This window comes from Perca fluviatilis, chromosome 24 (assembly GCF_010015445.1).
Source record: "Perca fluviatilis chromosome 24, GENO_Pfluv_1.0, whole genome shotgun sequence".
NCBI classification, from domain to species: domain Eukaryota; kingdom Metazoa; phylum Chordata; class Actinopteri; order Perciformes; family Percidae; genus Perca; species Perca fluviatilis.
The window spans coordinates 9,093,918-9,109,020 of NC_053135.1; the positions used below are offsets into that span (position 1 = coordinate 9,093,918).

General features: G+C 40.4%; 1 protein-coding gene and 1 long non-coding RNA gene across 23 annotated transcripts in view; one reads left to right on the forward strand and one right to left on the reverse strand.

Moving 5' to 3' along the window:
• Positions 1-4,578: 4,578 nt before the first annotated feature.
• mbnl2 (muscleblind-like splicing regulator 2) overlaps positions 4,579-15,103 on the reverse strand; it is a 51,571-nt gene continuing 41,046 nt past the window's right edge. For 5 of the 22 annotated variants that reach the window (XM_039792604.1, XM_039792606.1, XM_039792603.1 and 2 more), the window contains exons 6-9: positions 12,191-12,244; positions 11,608-11,752; positions 9,828-9,863; positions 4,579-4,808 (exon numbers count right to left, since the gene is read on the reverse strand). In XM_039792604.1, the coding sequence (XP_039648538.1) occupies positions 4,684-4,808; positions 9,828-9,863; positions 11,608-11,752; positions 12,191-12,244 (360 nt within the window). In that variant the 3' untranslated portion in view covers positions 4,579-4,683. Of the gene's footprint in view, positions 4,809-5,369; positions 5,492-8,568; positions 8,664-9,827; positions 9,864-11,607; positions 11,753-12,190; positions 12,245-15,103 lie in introns of all 22 variants that reach the window. The other 17 variants (XM_039792607.1, XM_039792611.1, XM_039792620.1 and 14 more) reach the window with 12 other exon arrangements.
• On the forward strand, positions 13,703-14,792 carry LOC120554037. The gene is made up of 2 exons (XR_005638288.1): positions 13,703-14,344; positions 14,571-14,792. It is a non-coding gene; the product is annotated as an uncharacterized LOC120554037 (long non-coding RNA).

Sequence of the window (15,103 nt, forward strand, 5' to 3'; positions counted from 1 at the left end):
TCTTCAGGGAGTTTCTCATGATCATCAATTTTATATTCTCATCACAATTTGTCAAAACTAAATAGAACAGATAGAGTAAAGCAGCAGGTTGATTAACAGCTTTACAGAGTTTTTCTTTCGACTGTAGAAAGTAACATTTTCGAGGGACAGTCCTCTACGACACAAGTAGATAAGCTACTCACCTTGCAGGCCGTAGCAGCGCGTTGGGAGTCTCCCTGCTGTCAGCATGAGACAAGGCCCTACCTTTTTATACAGTTATCTAGTATACTAACTCTACTATGGCCCTTAAAACACTATTATTGAGCCCTCATATCATATTTTTTTCTTCACTTTACACAACAATCCTCCACTGCAGTAACAGGAAATGACTTGGAAAACAATCAATTAAAGAGTTTACTTGTCCCAGTCCGAGGCCTTATCATAATGTTCATCTTCGGTGGCAAAAATCATTAAAATCTTGTCATAAGTCTTAAAACCTATTAGCTGTCACAACCTTAAATGTTGTTCAAATTAGTCTGTGATAGTGCTGTTTATTGACTTTCATGGCTCCCTCTTTATGTGGACTTCAGGGACCAACAGGGGTTTTTGAGAGGGCCCCGAAGAAAAACTAGGGACCACAGACATTTCAGGACTGAAATACCTTACTGGTCTATCGTTAGTCAATCCTGCAAATAAAAATAGTGATTCTTCAGTTTTTACACAGACAGGACCTTCAAATGACACAAATGAGAGATCCAGAATAAGCACTTCTTTGATTTTTCTTTATTTCTTTCTTTCAATAGATTTGACACTATCTTGCTGGAACCAAAGAAACATTTGACTATAGAACATAAAATAGCACAAAATATATGCAAAAAGAATACATTTAAAAATGATTACATTGAAACTATAAATCCGATGAGGGCCTTCTTGTCAATTTATCTTTATGTCTTTACTTCGTTGGTGGGGTATACTGCAACAATGATGGCACAGGCAGTCACAATTCCTAACCTGCAGTCTCCGGTGTAGTGCCCTCTGCTGGCTAAAGCTGTGAATTACACATTCCAAACAGTTCCATTGTAAAGGCAACCGGACAAAAAGATCTCACTTCAGATTTGGAACACCAGAAGAAAAGATCAATGACTGTTCACTCTGTTGCAGTTCTCCCCGCCTTGGCCTTGTGGTGCGCACATTAAAACCCTAAAAAAATTATTTTTAGATATAAAGATACATATTTGAAATGAAACCGAGAGAGGATTTGAGAAAAGAGACCCGTTCAAGTCTCTTTAATAAATTTCACAAAAACTCTTAAAAACATAAAACCTTAAGCACGATGGACTCAAGATAAGGCAAAGTGTTTGGATAAGCTGAGTCTGCTCAGTTGACCAACTGCTCAGAAAGTGCTTACGTTTTTCTTTTTTTCCATCAGTCAATCATTGCCAAAACATGTCAAAAAAAAATAAACATAACATCTCAAGGGGATTCCATACACAAGGGCATTGTGGGTCACCAAATGAGGACATTTTGTGTACAGACTTTTTTTTTTTCACTAGAAACATTCAGTACGTTATCATTTAGTAAGAAAAGAAAATATTGTTTTCTCATGCAACATGTTGAATTAAAGTTATTTACCGGTGGTATCTGCTTTTGATTGATGGACAGATTTACTGTACTAGCAAGGTGCAGAAACCTGTAAACCCTTAAAGGAAATGGAAAACAGATCACATCTTTAAACAATATGAAAAGTGCAATCCTTAACTCTAGTGATACATACGCCTCAAATATAATGTCTCAGTGTGGAACCTAAAGGTCCTTTGTCATGGGGTTGAACATCTGAACTTATTAATTTATAGATTATTTAGTTCTTGATTATATATATATATATATATATATATATATATATATATATATATATATATTATATATATATATATATATATATAATCTATATAACATTGATGACTTTAAATCTATTTAAGTGTTACAGTCACAGCACTATACAGGCTGTTATTTGCTAATGAAAATATTAGGTCATAAGAAATGTTCGTATCTTCTTTACAATCTACCTTGTGTACAGTGTTCTAGCAAAAAGAAACAAAAAAATCAACTTAACAATGTCATTTACAAAAATACCGAACTTTAGTAATTGCAACATTTGGTTGCCACAGCAACAACTTAATATTGTTATGAAATACTATTATACTAGCATGAAAAGTACATCTTTTTTGAAATTTTCTTCTCTTTTTTTGGTAAAATGTCATCTATACAATAAACATTTTTTTTCCAACAACACAAGCAACTCTATAACTATGCTCATTACTGCAACACCGTGATCTTTTTATCGATGAGAAGGCAAGAAAGATCCAGTAGCTTTCTGTTGGTGGGCTGACTTTTAAACCCCACCCCTCAAATATGTGCGACTTCTCATTCGCTGACCTGACAGGTTAGACCTTGAAATGACCAACCGTGCAGAACGTAGCACAGCTCAATAAATTACATTCATTTCAAAATAGAATAGTTAACAACATTGTTTTTGACTAAAATTTGACCAGGAGTAACATAAGATAAATTACAACAAAATAAAACTTGTACCACCTTCCACAAATATTACAGACAAATCATAATGCATGTGGAGACAATCAGAGTGAATGGAACTGAAATGTGAAACCAGAGTGAAGCACTCCTGTTCCAAGGTATGATTGTGGATTGTCAATGGTAATCAAGCACCATGAAATTACACCAAAGTTTTTGAAATATGGGAGTTAAGATTTAGTATGAGTCAAAACACGCTTATTCAAAATATGCAAAAAAATAAAAATAAAAATAATAATAATGAGAGGGTTGGTCTAAAAATAATAAAATAATGATCTTGGCTAAAAGACAAATGATTGTTCTGGATAGAGGTGGAGATGGTGAAGGGTTTGGGGGGGGAGGGGTTTCAAAAATACCTTGATAGTAGACACAACACAAATCTTTAAATAACTTTGAGTACATTTCTAGAACCATGGATATAAACTCTCAAAATAAGAGACACTTTACATACATTACACAGTTTACATACAATACATTTTTTTTTCCTCACTCACGTTCCTCATGTAAACTACTCAAACCGTGGTAAGAAACGATGGTACACCATGAAAGTCACCAGACATTCTACAAAGCTATTTTTGATTTGTCATTTATTTGACTTCTTTTCGTTTCGATAAAGTCACTTGTGATGTTGATGAACAGTAACTAGGAAACTGTTTCCTAGTTACGATTCACGAAATGTGATGTCTTTCCCAAAAAGGTCCATGTAGCTTCTGACAGCCGGTATGTTGTGTCTGTGACTTTTAGTGATACACTCTGGATGAATGTGTTGTTGATGAGCATTTTTTAGGCACTTCTACAGTTTTCTAAAATGGAACAGGATTATCGGTGATAGTAGGGTTGGACAGGACAACCGACGGTCACAGATAGCCCTCCAGTCGAAGTTCAAGTCATCTTTTGCTTGACGAGCGTCGTCAAATGCACCGTTTTTTTGTTTAGTCTTAGCACTTAAGTCCCTCACCCACCCCCCAAAAGCCTCTCCTACCAGGCCCGGTGTTGTCATCACCTGCAAGACCTCGCTTCAAGTCCCAGTCTGCCGGCAGACCATCAGTCTCCAGATACGAACACACATGCACACACACTCACAAGGCTTGGTAAGTCTGGAACAAAACCCTCAAGCTTGGTTAAGCCCTTGGCACAGACCCGAGCCTTTAGGCTTTTCGGTAACGGCCATGACTATCTTCTGTCAACACTGGGCACTGTCTTCCCCAGTCCCAACTGCATGCAAAAATCCGTGCACAATCTATCCCGCCACTCCTCCTGAACAAAGAACTGAACCCAGCACCAAAACAAATAAAGGGTGCGTTGTGAACAGCTTTCGCAATGGCAAAAGTGAAGAAAAAAAACCCAAAAACAATTATCAGGGTGTTAAAATGTGGCTCTGCTTTCTGGCAGGTTGATTCCACCGACCTCTTCAACTTTGGCAAGATGTTTCCGGAGATGAAAAGTTGGCAGTAGGGGAGGGGAGCATAAGCTTCATCATGGCATCTTAACAGCATCTGGGGCAGATGAGGGTCACAGAGGTACCCCCTCGCAGGGACAGTCACATTAACAAAACATGAGCCTGTCTGCCCCAAGGACATTCAACTTTGTAGAGAGAAAAGCAAAGACCGCGAGACAAGAACACTCTTGAAAGCGCCGAGTGCGTTGGTGTGGTTGTGCACGGGTTTTCTGTGACTCTTCCTGTTTTCCACTAAAACATTAAGCACTATATGTCTCGTATAGTGCAAATCAAGCATCTTTTTTTTGTTTGTTTTACTAACCAAAGGGATGAACATTGTGCAGTGTATTTTTGAATAAATATGAAAGAGAGGGGATTCACGGTACTTTGGGAGAACAGTTGTTAAAATGACCTCTATAGTGTGTCTGCTATGTATGTGGTACTATACATAAGAATATTTTTGACTTTTTCATGTTAATAGTTTTTTTTTTCTAGCAATACGTACAGTATATATATATATATATATATACATATACATATATATATATATACATATACATATATATATATATATATATATATATATATCTTGTTTTTTTTAAATGTGTGTGTGTGTGTGTGTGTGTGTTACACCGGCACTGCAGTTCTTACGGTTAAAATGAAGTGTTACACTCTTAGCATGCAGGTTGCTGGACCTCTATGGGAGAGGTAAGGTAGTATTTACACAGGGACTGTTTTGGGTTTCCTAGTGCAGCTTCGTAACACTCCATTCCCTTCCTGAAATTTACTTCAGGATAATCTAGAGGAGAGAGACAGAGAGGTAGAAACAAGAAAAGGAAGGAGAGGACACAAGGAGAGACAAATTTAGTGAACCTGTAAGAGAGAGAGAGTTTTTTATTATACTTATGACATATAAGAATATACGTACGTATACATAGAATTTATGCTTTATTGTGTTTAGTGTGATCTGGGTCAAACACTATTTGCCTTTATTTCTGACGACTTAAGGCCTTATTGTGCTTCAAACAAAGTGCTCGCCGGATCATCTGACAACCTTAGCGCTCCCCTTAATATGTCCTAGCTCTGATTGGCCAGCTGTGAAAGTAGGCAGAATTTGAACTTCTCCTCAGGCATTTTCAAACCTATAGTTTGTTTGATCTGATGAGTCGATAAAGTTGTTGCGTTTTCCCCTTGATTCGATTTCTTTTCTTTTCTTTTCACACAGAATAAAATAAAAATGATCCAAAATGCATCACTAACGGCCAGGTGAGCACATTCACTCCGCTCATTGGTTAGATTTGTCAGGAGAAAAGTAAAACACACGAAGAAGGTCTGCACAAATATCAACAAGACAACGTACTTTGTTGGCAGTCCAGGTCAGACATCGATTCATTCTCCGGCTAGCTGCTGGCAACTATTTCACAAGTGGCTACGGGAACCGTCGAGCTCAAACTCAGAGAACGTTTCGTAGCTGGAACAGATCTATGTCGGATCAGAGAGAAACCAGTTCCTCTTAAAGGACTTGGAGAGAGATCAGTGGGCAGTGGAAGGCAGTCAGGAGGAGGCTGTGAAGGCAGGCTTTTCACACCACCTATGAGTGTGGCCCATTCGGAACAATATGAACACGCTGTTTGCACTTTGTTGAAGCATTCGGAGACATATAGGCATCAGGTGGGTGGTCAATAGTCTGTCTTAGTGGTCGAGTTGGGGTCGCCTGGTGTTTCATGCAGATGAGAGCAAAAGCTTCTAATAATTAGCAAATAGCATTTGACCCAGGTCTGGTCACCTCTGTGGGTATTCTCTCTTTAGGAGATAAAGACTAATCCAACAAACAACAAAGAGCGAGAGAGAGAGCGAAGAAGAGAGGGTTTTGTCTAGGGGCAGGTGGAAGAGCTGCTGGCTGCCATCATGTGGTTGCCACTGGCAGCAAGCCAACACAGTAAAAAGCAGCATGGCGCTTGTTAATATACAATAGACAGCCAGCAAAGGACAGAAGCCACTGGTCACATCACACATCACAAAAGGTTACCACAGGTAGAGAGTGAGTGATGTGCACAGGCTGAGAGGAAAGGCTGCTCCACAGTGCAGGATGAAAATAGGAAAATATTACTGGGTGCCAGATGGGTGGGATCAGCCACATATAGGATGGTACACCCCACCCGTCTGGCACCACAGGTGGGGAAAAAACAAACACCAAGAATTGTTTGCAGGTCCTATTTTGCAGTGATACTAGCAGCATGTGTCAGCCTGGCAGATGATGATCGTGTGCGTTAACAGAATCATGGTGGACGTTACCACCATGTAACGTATTATTGTAATTGCATTGTATCTTAGTGACCTAGTCTGTTCATTTTAATAAATGTGATAAGCATGACAGGTCCTCTCCACAAGGAGGTGCCTGGTCCCTTAGCCCGAAAAGCCGCTCAATATAACAACCTCATATTCTATTTAATTCTTACAATTCATCTTCCTATCAGTTCAGAAGGCAGATCACACACAGCCTGTAAAGTACGTCATGTAATGCCACATTCGGACAGTAGAGGGCGCTGCAACTTCACAATCTCCAGCAGGCGAGAGCAGAGACGTTACCAGAGACCAAAAGCACTGTTGACACATGGTTAATATGAGCCAGAACATGGAATGGTGCGATTGTTTCCTGCTTGTCGTGAGACGGTCATGAGTAGACCAGACTCCTCTCAACATGTCTGCAACACCCTGTCCCTCTAGGCATGTGTGCTACTCACTACTGAGCCATTTTGTTTACATCTGAGGTAATTAACACATTCTTTACAGGATTACTAATATCATTATGCTCATTTCATTCTTCTCACTCTAAATTGTCTTGAAGAAGCCACGTAACAATGATTGAGATGCTAATGGTTGATGCTAACCAGCTAGTGTTAGCTACAAACTCAGGCTTTGCAGCTCACAGTTTGGGACTGAGAGGTTGTTTTTCAGCAAACGGTGACGTCGGCATCACGTGCCCTTCCAAAAAATAAAAAAACAAAGAAGAATCTGGGTGTTTATTCTGAAAAACCATACGATGGGTGACGTGACTGTAGTAAACAAGGCATGTACTGTGGCAGTACAGCTGGTGATTGTAAGTGTTAACTGCTTCCTAGCTGGAGGGATCTTTATGCAGGGCGGAGAGTGGGGGGTGGGGGGGGGGGGAGAAAGAGAGGGGGGACAGACGGAGACAGACAGCGAGGGCTGACGTCAGTGTTTCTTCTGCTCCTTGTCCCACATGCATCTTTAAAGAGCAGCTCTGCTTCCTGCTGCTACTGCTGCTGCATGCCAATTACAGGAAGAGACGGTGACTCGCAGGAAGTGCACACACTGCTGGCCTATGAGGGGCCGAATCCTTGGGTGATTGGCCATCTCAGAGAAATGATTAATGTTCTTTTTTTTTTTTTAAACAAACCTGTGATTCAAATTTTCTTTACATAAAGCCTCCATTGTCATTTTTTTTTTTTATTCCAGATGGGAACAGTTTTTAAAAGGTGTTCATTCTCTAACTGAAATTGGTATTAATATACAGTATGTTCTGTGTACATTGACGCAGCAAGACAATTTTTCACCCGCTGAAAATGACGTGATGGTTTTCCAGTTACAGTATATTTCTACCTGTGGAACACTTCTATTCTGTTCATCTGTGTGTCCTCAAGGCACCTCTATACTGAACTACCAGTAAATGATTACCAGCTGTGTAAGGACAGAGTGCCAGCATTGTGCTGAAATTTCCAGGTTAAAAATGGGGCACACATGCTCCACTCTGGCATTTAAACATGGCCCTGCTTCGCTGGCTCCCGCTGACACGCAGCAACAGGATAGCCGCCGACCAGAGGCCATTTTTAGACTGCTTCTGTGATCATTTTTCCTGTGTCTGTCTCAGCCGGACAAGCATGGCCCGTAACTGTAACCTCATGATTTATTCTCCCTTTTATCCCGCGACCAGGGAAAGGTAAAAAGATGAAACTGGGAGGGGTGGAAACAGGAAAAAGAAATCCAACATGGCAGCTGTTACGAACCAGCTTTAAGTGCGGCATAAATTGCCTGTATGTATTTGCTTGAATGTGTGTGTTTGTGTGTGTGTTTGCATAGCACACAAGCAGTACAGATGGTGCCCCCTATTGCAGATGAAGAGGCTTATTTGACAAGAAAAGTGAAAAAAAAAAAAGAAAAAGAAAAAACTTAACATGCAAAACAAAACCAGGAAGTAGTGCAACACAACACAAATACTACTTTGCAAATGTGGGAGCTCTGAAGAAGTGCTTGTTGGGAGCGCCTAATGGAGCTGTGCACGATGTTTTACGAGAAATACGATAGAGTGCACTGTCACCGGCTTGCCCAGGTAGCCCCTCTGCTTTAAATTCTCTGGAAAATACCCACTCAGAGCGTTCATCCCAGTGTGAGCTTGCCCAGTGCAGGCGGATGGACGCATGGGGAGGGGCTTGGCGTGGGCTAAGGCTCAGCTGCAGGTTATTCGGCTCACTATAAGAAGGCAGTACTTATTCAGAGCTCCAGGGACGGATGAAAAAAAGCTTTAAAAAGGAGCAAACCTGATTGGCTGGTGCTGTTGCTGCGTAGGGGACACTTGTGGCAGGAGTTGTTGCTGCAGAGACAGTAGCAGGCGTAGCACTGTACATCATTGGGACTTTGTTTGGGGGAGAGGGAGGAGGAATGGGGGAGAGGGAAGGAAGTGGTAGCGATGGACAGGTAGGTGGAGCATTATGGTAACCATGGCAACAGTTGTGAAGTGTGTGTGTCGACGGTATCGTTTGTTGTTGTTGTTGTTGTTGTTGTAGTTGTTGTAGATGGTGGTGGTGGTGGCAGATGTTACAGAGAGCCAGCAAGCCATCGTTAGGGTTACACCGGCAGATGGCATGCAACCATTCACAATGCAAAGCAAGGAGGACAGAAAGAAAGAAAGAAAGAAAGAAAGAAAGAAAGAAAAAGGAGAGCATGGGAGAAAAAAAATAAAAAAAAACAAGAGGAGAGAAGCTGATTACAATCACAAGTAAGGAAATTTATACGGAAAATCAGTTTGCTGTTTTTCCCAGAGAAGTTGAGGCGCACAAGACACCAATTACAATAAATCAAATGACATTTTTGGCAGCAGTGATGGGAATTTTAGTTTTCTAATTCATGTGGGCTGACAATTTAAATAGTAGGAAGATGCCAAAAGCCCAGGCGGCTACTTCATCGCGCATGCCAAAAACATGTATCTCAGATAGATTGTTTTGATATGATGTTTAAAATCATTATTCCAAGTCATCATGTTTACATTTCTTAACGTAAGACCTGCTGATAAGCAGACTGGGACTTTTTTTGTAGTTCCCATCCCCTTTTAGCGGAGACAAATGCCCTGGCCATGTGGCTGAAATAACTTCTCTGGGAAACTGATTTCAATTTCCTGATCAACACAGCACAGCAAACAGACAGTAGCTATCCTACAGCTTAAGAACAGCTCAGTCTGCAGTATTTTATCTACCATTTTCATCATAAACAAACAGTCATTAGCGAGTAAGTCAGTAGGGAAACAAGAACTGAAAGTCACAACTCTTTCAGGTGATACAAAATGGACATACAAAAATGTGTTTCATATCATATCTCAGCCTAAAGAAATGGACAGTTTGATGACACTTTCCTAGAGCACTTTAAAGTTTCACCACCGCCACAGGAGATCATAAGTGAAGCAATGACCTTTTGTCTCACCTGGAAGGGCTGCAGATATTGCCCACTCATCCCGCTCCAACCCCCCCTACTCTTATACATCAAACAGTGTGTGTGAGAGAGCAAAGGGAAGGTCAGGACCTACCAAGACTGCTAGCAGGAGTCATGCACAAGACTGACCCTGTTGTATTCATGCAGAGAAAGACAGTGAGAGAGGGAGAGGGGGGGAGACCAAGATGGGAGAGAGAGAGAGAGAGAGAGAGAGAGAGAGAGAGAGAGAGAGAAGGAAGGAAATAAATGGGTTAATTGAGAGGGAGAACAACAAGGTTAGACAAAAAAAAAAGCTTGAAGACTTCACTCAGCTCAGATGCTCCTGCTACAGCGGTGCTGTCAGCCAGTTATGAATGCAGTTAACAGTAGCAAGCAGAAGAGTTCCCTTATTCAGTTCAGAAAATACTGTTTCTATAAAGTGCCAGATAAATCAAACATAAAGCACACTTAGACTCTAGGTTATGAAATTGTGGACACATTGAATATGTTGCAAAGCTGGATCAATGAGATTATTGGTTTGCAGATGCGAAGGAAGGAAATGATGGATAATCAGGATAATCAGTTTTTCCTTATCTGTATCTCAGATCATCTGTTGTACAGATTGTAGAGCCCATTGGGACACATTTGTGATTATGGGCTATATAAATAAAATTGACTCGATTTTGACCATTCTGGTGTCTGAGATCTATCTGGTCATAAAGTTGATACACTTTTTTTCTACTGATCCACAATCAGCCAAAAAAGTATTCTACATTCCTATAATTAAGTCTTCTGTGTAATTAAATAGCTGCACAAATGTGCATATACATGCTAAAAATTAAGGGAACGAAATGAACAATCTAAATAAGAAATTTCTAAGAATAGATAGAAGACTAAATAATAAAAGAGAAAATTAAAGAGGTGATAGAGCCAAACAGCAGCAGCATCATGCAGTGTCAGTACAATGATGTGCACAGGCTTCCATCCAGATCTAGATCAAATGAACACGGGGTAGGGTTTACTGCATCAGGACCATTCAGGGAAGGGGGGTTAACAGTAAATGTCAAATATCTGGTTCCTACTGTTTTTGTTTACATGGTTGGAGAAGCCCCTTCCATCCCAAACTTAGCAGGTCTGTATAAAACGTGATTTGCAAACATGACTTTGACCCAGGGTTACTAAGTTAACTTATTTAGTGGGTGACCCAAGGGGGCTTAAGCTACTGTTAGTTTCTATGAGAGGAGCTGACAGAGAGTGCATTTTGTTCGGAGGATTAATTTGGAAAACTTGGAATAATTTTTTTTAAATGGCTTTTTATCGAAATGATCAATGTTGATGTTAAATACACATTAAAAAGGCTGCGTTTGCTCAAAGTTAAGTCATTAAGGCTTATGGTTTTGGAGCTGAAAAAGTTACAGAGCCTTTGTGTTTCAAATAACTGGGCTTGTTTTGTTCTTTTGTATGCTTGGGTGTTACAGTTGAGTGAGGTGTATCATATTTAAGTGGTAATATATCATATATTTGATTGCTCTGATCAAAGCCTGCACTGCCATTCAACCTGGCAGCAATGACATGTTATATTGGCAGGTAGTACATCAAAGTTTTAGGGGTGGCATGGTGAATAGTTGAAACATTAGCACACACACCATCACAGCAGGGCTCCTTATGTGCGTCACTCAAATAAATCCCTTTCAAAAGAAAGTATAAGGCTAATAAACAGACGTAACTGATCGTGACAGGTGCTCTCACTTTAGCACGAGAAACTCCAAAAAAGATACATGTGTGATGGATAGAAGGTTAGCTGAGCACATTCAGTGAGTGTATCTGTGTGTTTGCATGCTCCGCATACCTATGAGTGCTTCTGTGTGCCATGTGTATCGATTGGGAGCTCTTACCTGTGGGAAAGAAAGTGGGCTGCTGGAGCTGTGCGTTGGCCAGCGCCTGCTGGTAGTGCAAAACACTGGGGTTGAACAGGGAGCCGTTGCTCTTCTCAAGTGCTTGTCTCTTTGGTAGGGGCTGGAGGACGCCATGGGGGAACGCCTATCCACCGAAAACACACACGCACACGCACACACACACACACACACAACAGAAGAACAGTAGATTTGATCTGTATACTTGTTTACACAAGTCAACACTGATATTTGCAAATCTGTTATTTGTCTATGCACAGCACAACAAGGCAAAAATGGAAACTTGCTGTAACTATCACAAAGGACAATGAGAAACTACACCATAGCAAACAACATATTAAGGAAAATAGTGTGATAACTGGAATTATTTTAACATTACATTGTAGTTTATTAAATGTACAGTACAATCTAGAATGGCCACTGGTGATCATAAATGATAAATATGTATACTTTAAAGTGATATACAGGGTTTCACAAAGACAAAAGAGCAAACTTAAATTTTGTGAGTGGCTACAGTACAATTAAAGAAGCTACATGCAAAGCAAAAGGTGAAAGGTCAAAGTACCAGGTCTACAGTTGCCTCGAGGGGTCGCTTCATTGCTTTGGCAGTCGACTGAGTCTTTAATTAGCAGGCAGCGAGCACATGATGGCAGTGGGCCAATGGGATTCAAGCGTATTAACATACAGGTAACAGCAAGCAGAGGTGCGTCATGGGGGACAGCATTGCATTGTGGATAGGTGAGAAGGAAAAAAACAAAATCAAAAATAATCTGAATGCAAGTATACCACATACAAAACAATAGGCATGCACATAAACAAAAATCGTTTTGTTTACTTTAAAGAAACATTGCTACTTTTTGAATTAGTACAAAAGCAAAAAAGCATCTACATTAACCCTTGGTTAAAAAAAAAGAAGATTCTATGATGTATTTCAAAACTACTAGGAAAGCATTTAGTAGCAACGTCAAGTAAATCAATTTTATTTATTTTTTCTAGCAGTAAACACAACTGTTTCAGACTAGAAATACTGGGCTGACACTTTATCTGAGATCTGAACAAGAAGTGCTACAGTCCTACACACACAATAATTACAGTGCTCCTGGAGGTGGCTTTGGGCCTGAGAAATGTCTAAAACACCCACAACAGATTGGGATGTGAGTGAGCCCTTTGGTCAAAGCCCCTCAAATTATTGAACTCTGTCCTCACAACTGGCAATAAGAACTGGACACGTTTGTGTAGGCAACTACGGATAAACACTATGAGGGGGCTGTTGAAAAGCTGTCACCCATGTGGTAGCTACAATAAGTGGTTCTAACAAAAAGTAGTTTAACGATCACATCCTTTCTCTGTAGTGGTGTTGATTCATGTCTAGTCCTTGAAATAAGTGACAAATCCTCAAACTAAATCTGCATCGTGAGCGCATGTGGCTTGTTAGTGTGATCAATGAACTTGGGGTGGTGACGCAATGTATAGTTCAAAGTTATAGTTCAAATCACAGAATGTGGAGCTCTGTTTATACTTATATTCCTCCTAGAGACAACACATCTCTTAAAACCTAAGAGTGTTTTACGAATCTAATATTAGTATGTAGCTAACTTAACGAGGTCATATTTTATTTCAACTTAATGCTTTTGTTAAGTTATTTAAAAAGTGCCCTCACATTCAATGTCACTGCGGAGAGGAAAAAAAAAAAAAAAAGATGATTGATGGATGTGATGAGCACAGCAGTTAAGGGGATCCATGCACAAGCCTCTTGCTTCATGTATGTGGATTTTCTAATAGTATATAACAATATATATCCTATAGAAGAGCAACAAGGCATTGCTGATGCACTGTATTGTTAACAGAATTAAACAGTGTGGTTAGTTCAAATGCCAGATGGTCTATTAAAGTGACATGGAAAGCAAAGATGACTGCATTCGACTCGCAATGAGGAAGAAGATTACAGCATGGCAAGCAACACATAATGTGGCACAGTAAAACAACATAATCTCAATAATAGGATCTTCTTACTGTGACCGTATCAGTTAATGTGTAACCTTATTTACAGTACACTTTAGCCTATTTGCTAGATTTTATTTAGATTAAAAAAAAGAAATAAAAAAAAAGTAGGAAAAAAAAGTGAATTATGGATAATGATATTACCCATTTGCAGCAGTGCAGCAATACAGGTTTTATGGGTCTCTGCTTCAATAAAAGTGATTCAGCTTAGGCTAAGGGCTAATAGAAAATTGGATTAGAAGGTGCTGACTAAACAACTCATTGTCCTAAGGTTAACCCTGCTCACCTATAGCACAGCTTGTAACTGCTGGTGGTAATTTGGGAATTGGGTCATAAAGTTGATAAACTGGGGCATATGAGGAACACTGGAGTATGAAGCAAAGGACTGTGAAGCGAATGCACTAGGAAGATAAACTAAATCTTCTTGTTTGACGAAGCATTGTGTACCTGATGGGGAAGGTGTTGAGCTAAGGTACTCAGTGTGCCTTTAAGGAAACAGCGCTGATGGGTCAACATCGGGTTATAGTGCCTCGAGGTCTCAGGCTCTCTTTTATTTATGCATGTTTCAATTCTGTGTTGTTTTCCTACTTTCGTGCAGCCTCTACAAAATGCTCAAACGAAACTAACCTGAACTCGTGGTCGACTTATCATCCACACTGTGGACTTATGGAGGAAGGACAAAGAGAGCAAGCAGCAATGGAGTCAGCCAATGAGAGAGGTATGTGCAACGCATAAAGCATGCCCATGCCATGGAGGAAAAAAAGTCAGTCAGCACACTGGCGCAGTACAAGGTGTGCGAGTGCAGCAGCCAAAAGGACCATTCAAAAGAAGCCAGCCTGGGAAGGGTGGGGCACAGCCAAGACACACTTTCCACTGTCTGTCTGCCTGCATTTCCATCTGTCTGTCTGTCTGTCTGTCTGTCTGTCTGTCTTTCTCTTCCTCAGCATGTTGGGGGATTTTTCCAACTAAAGGCAGACGAGGGCAAACCCCCACCCGTGAGGCTACATCCTCATCCATCCCCGATTCAATTTACAGTGATCTGCAGAGAGCCGCACTTATCATTGAGAGCAGGGGGGAGGTGGTATGGGGGGAGGGTGAGCCAGCACATTGTCTCTGTACGAACCAAGGGCATTGGAAAATAAAAGCGGACTGCGGTGAGATAATAACAGATTGTTCTTGCAGCATTATACTGATGCATTTAGGTTTCACTAAACCCTGTTTATTGTATACAACGGCCTCACTTTAGGATGACTATTGTTATTGAATTGTACACTGGAGTCCACTAGAATAAACCAGCAGAGGTGGGTATGTTTTATACAGTAATAAAGCAGCGCTCCACATTTTATGTTGCTGTGGGTGTCATCATCAACAGCATGCGTTATATACATATTGTGTAAGCCGAGATGATTTGTAATTATGTCACATGTATTCAGAGAGCCTATGTGTGGTTCCATATATTTTATTATTTGGTACAGAG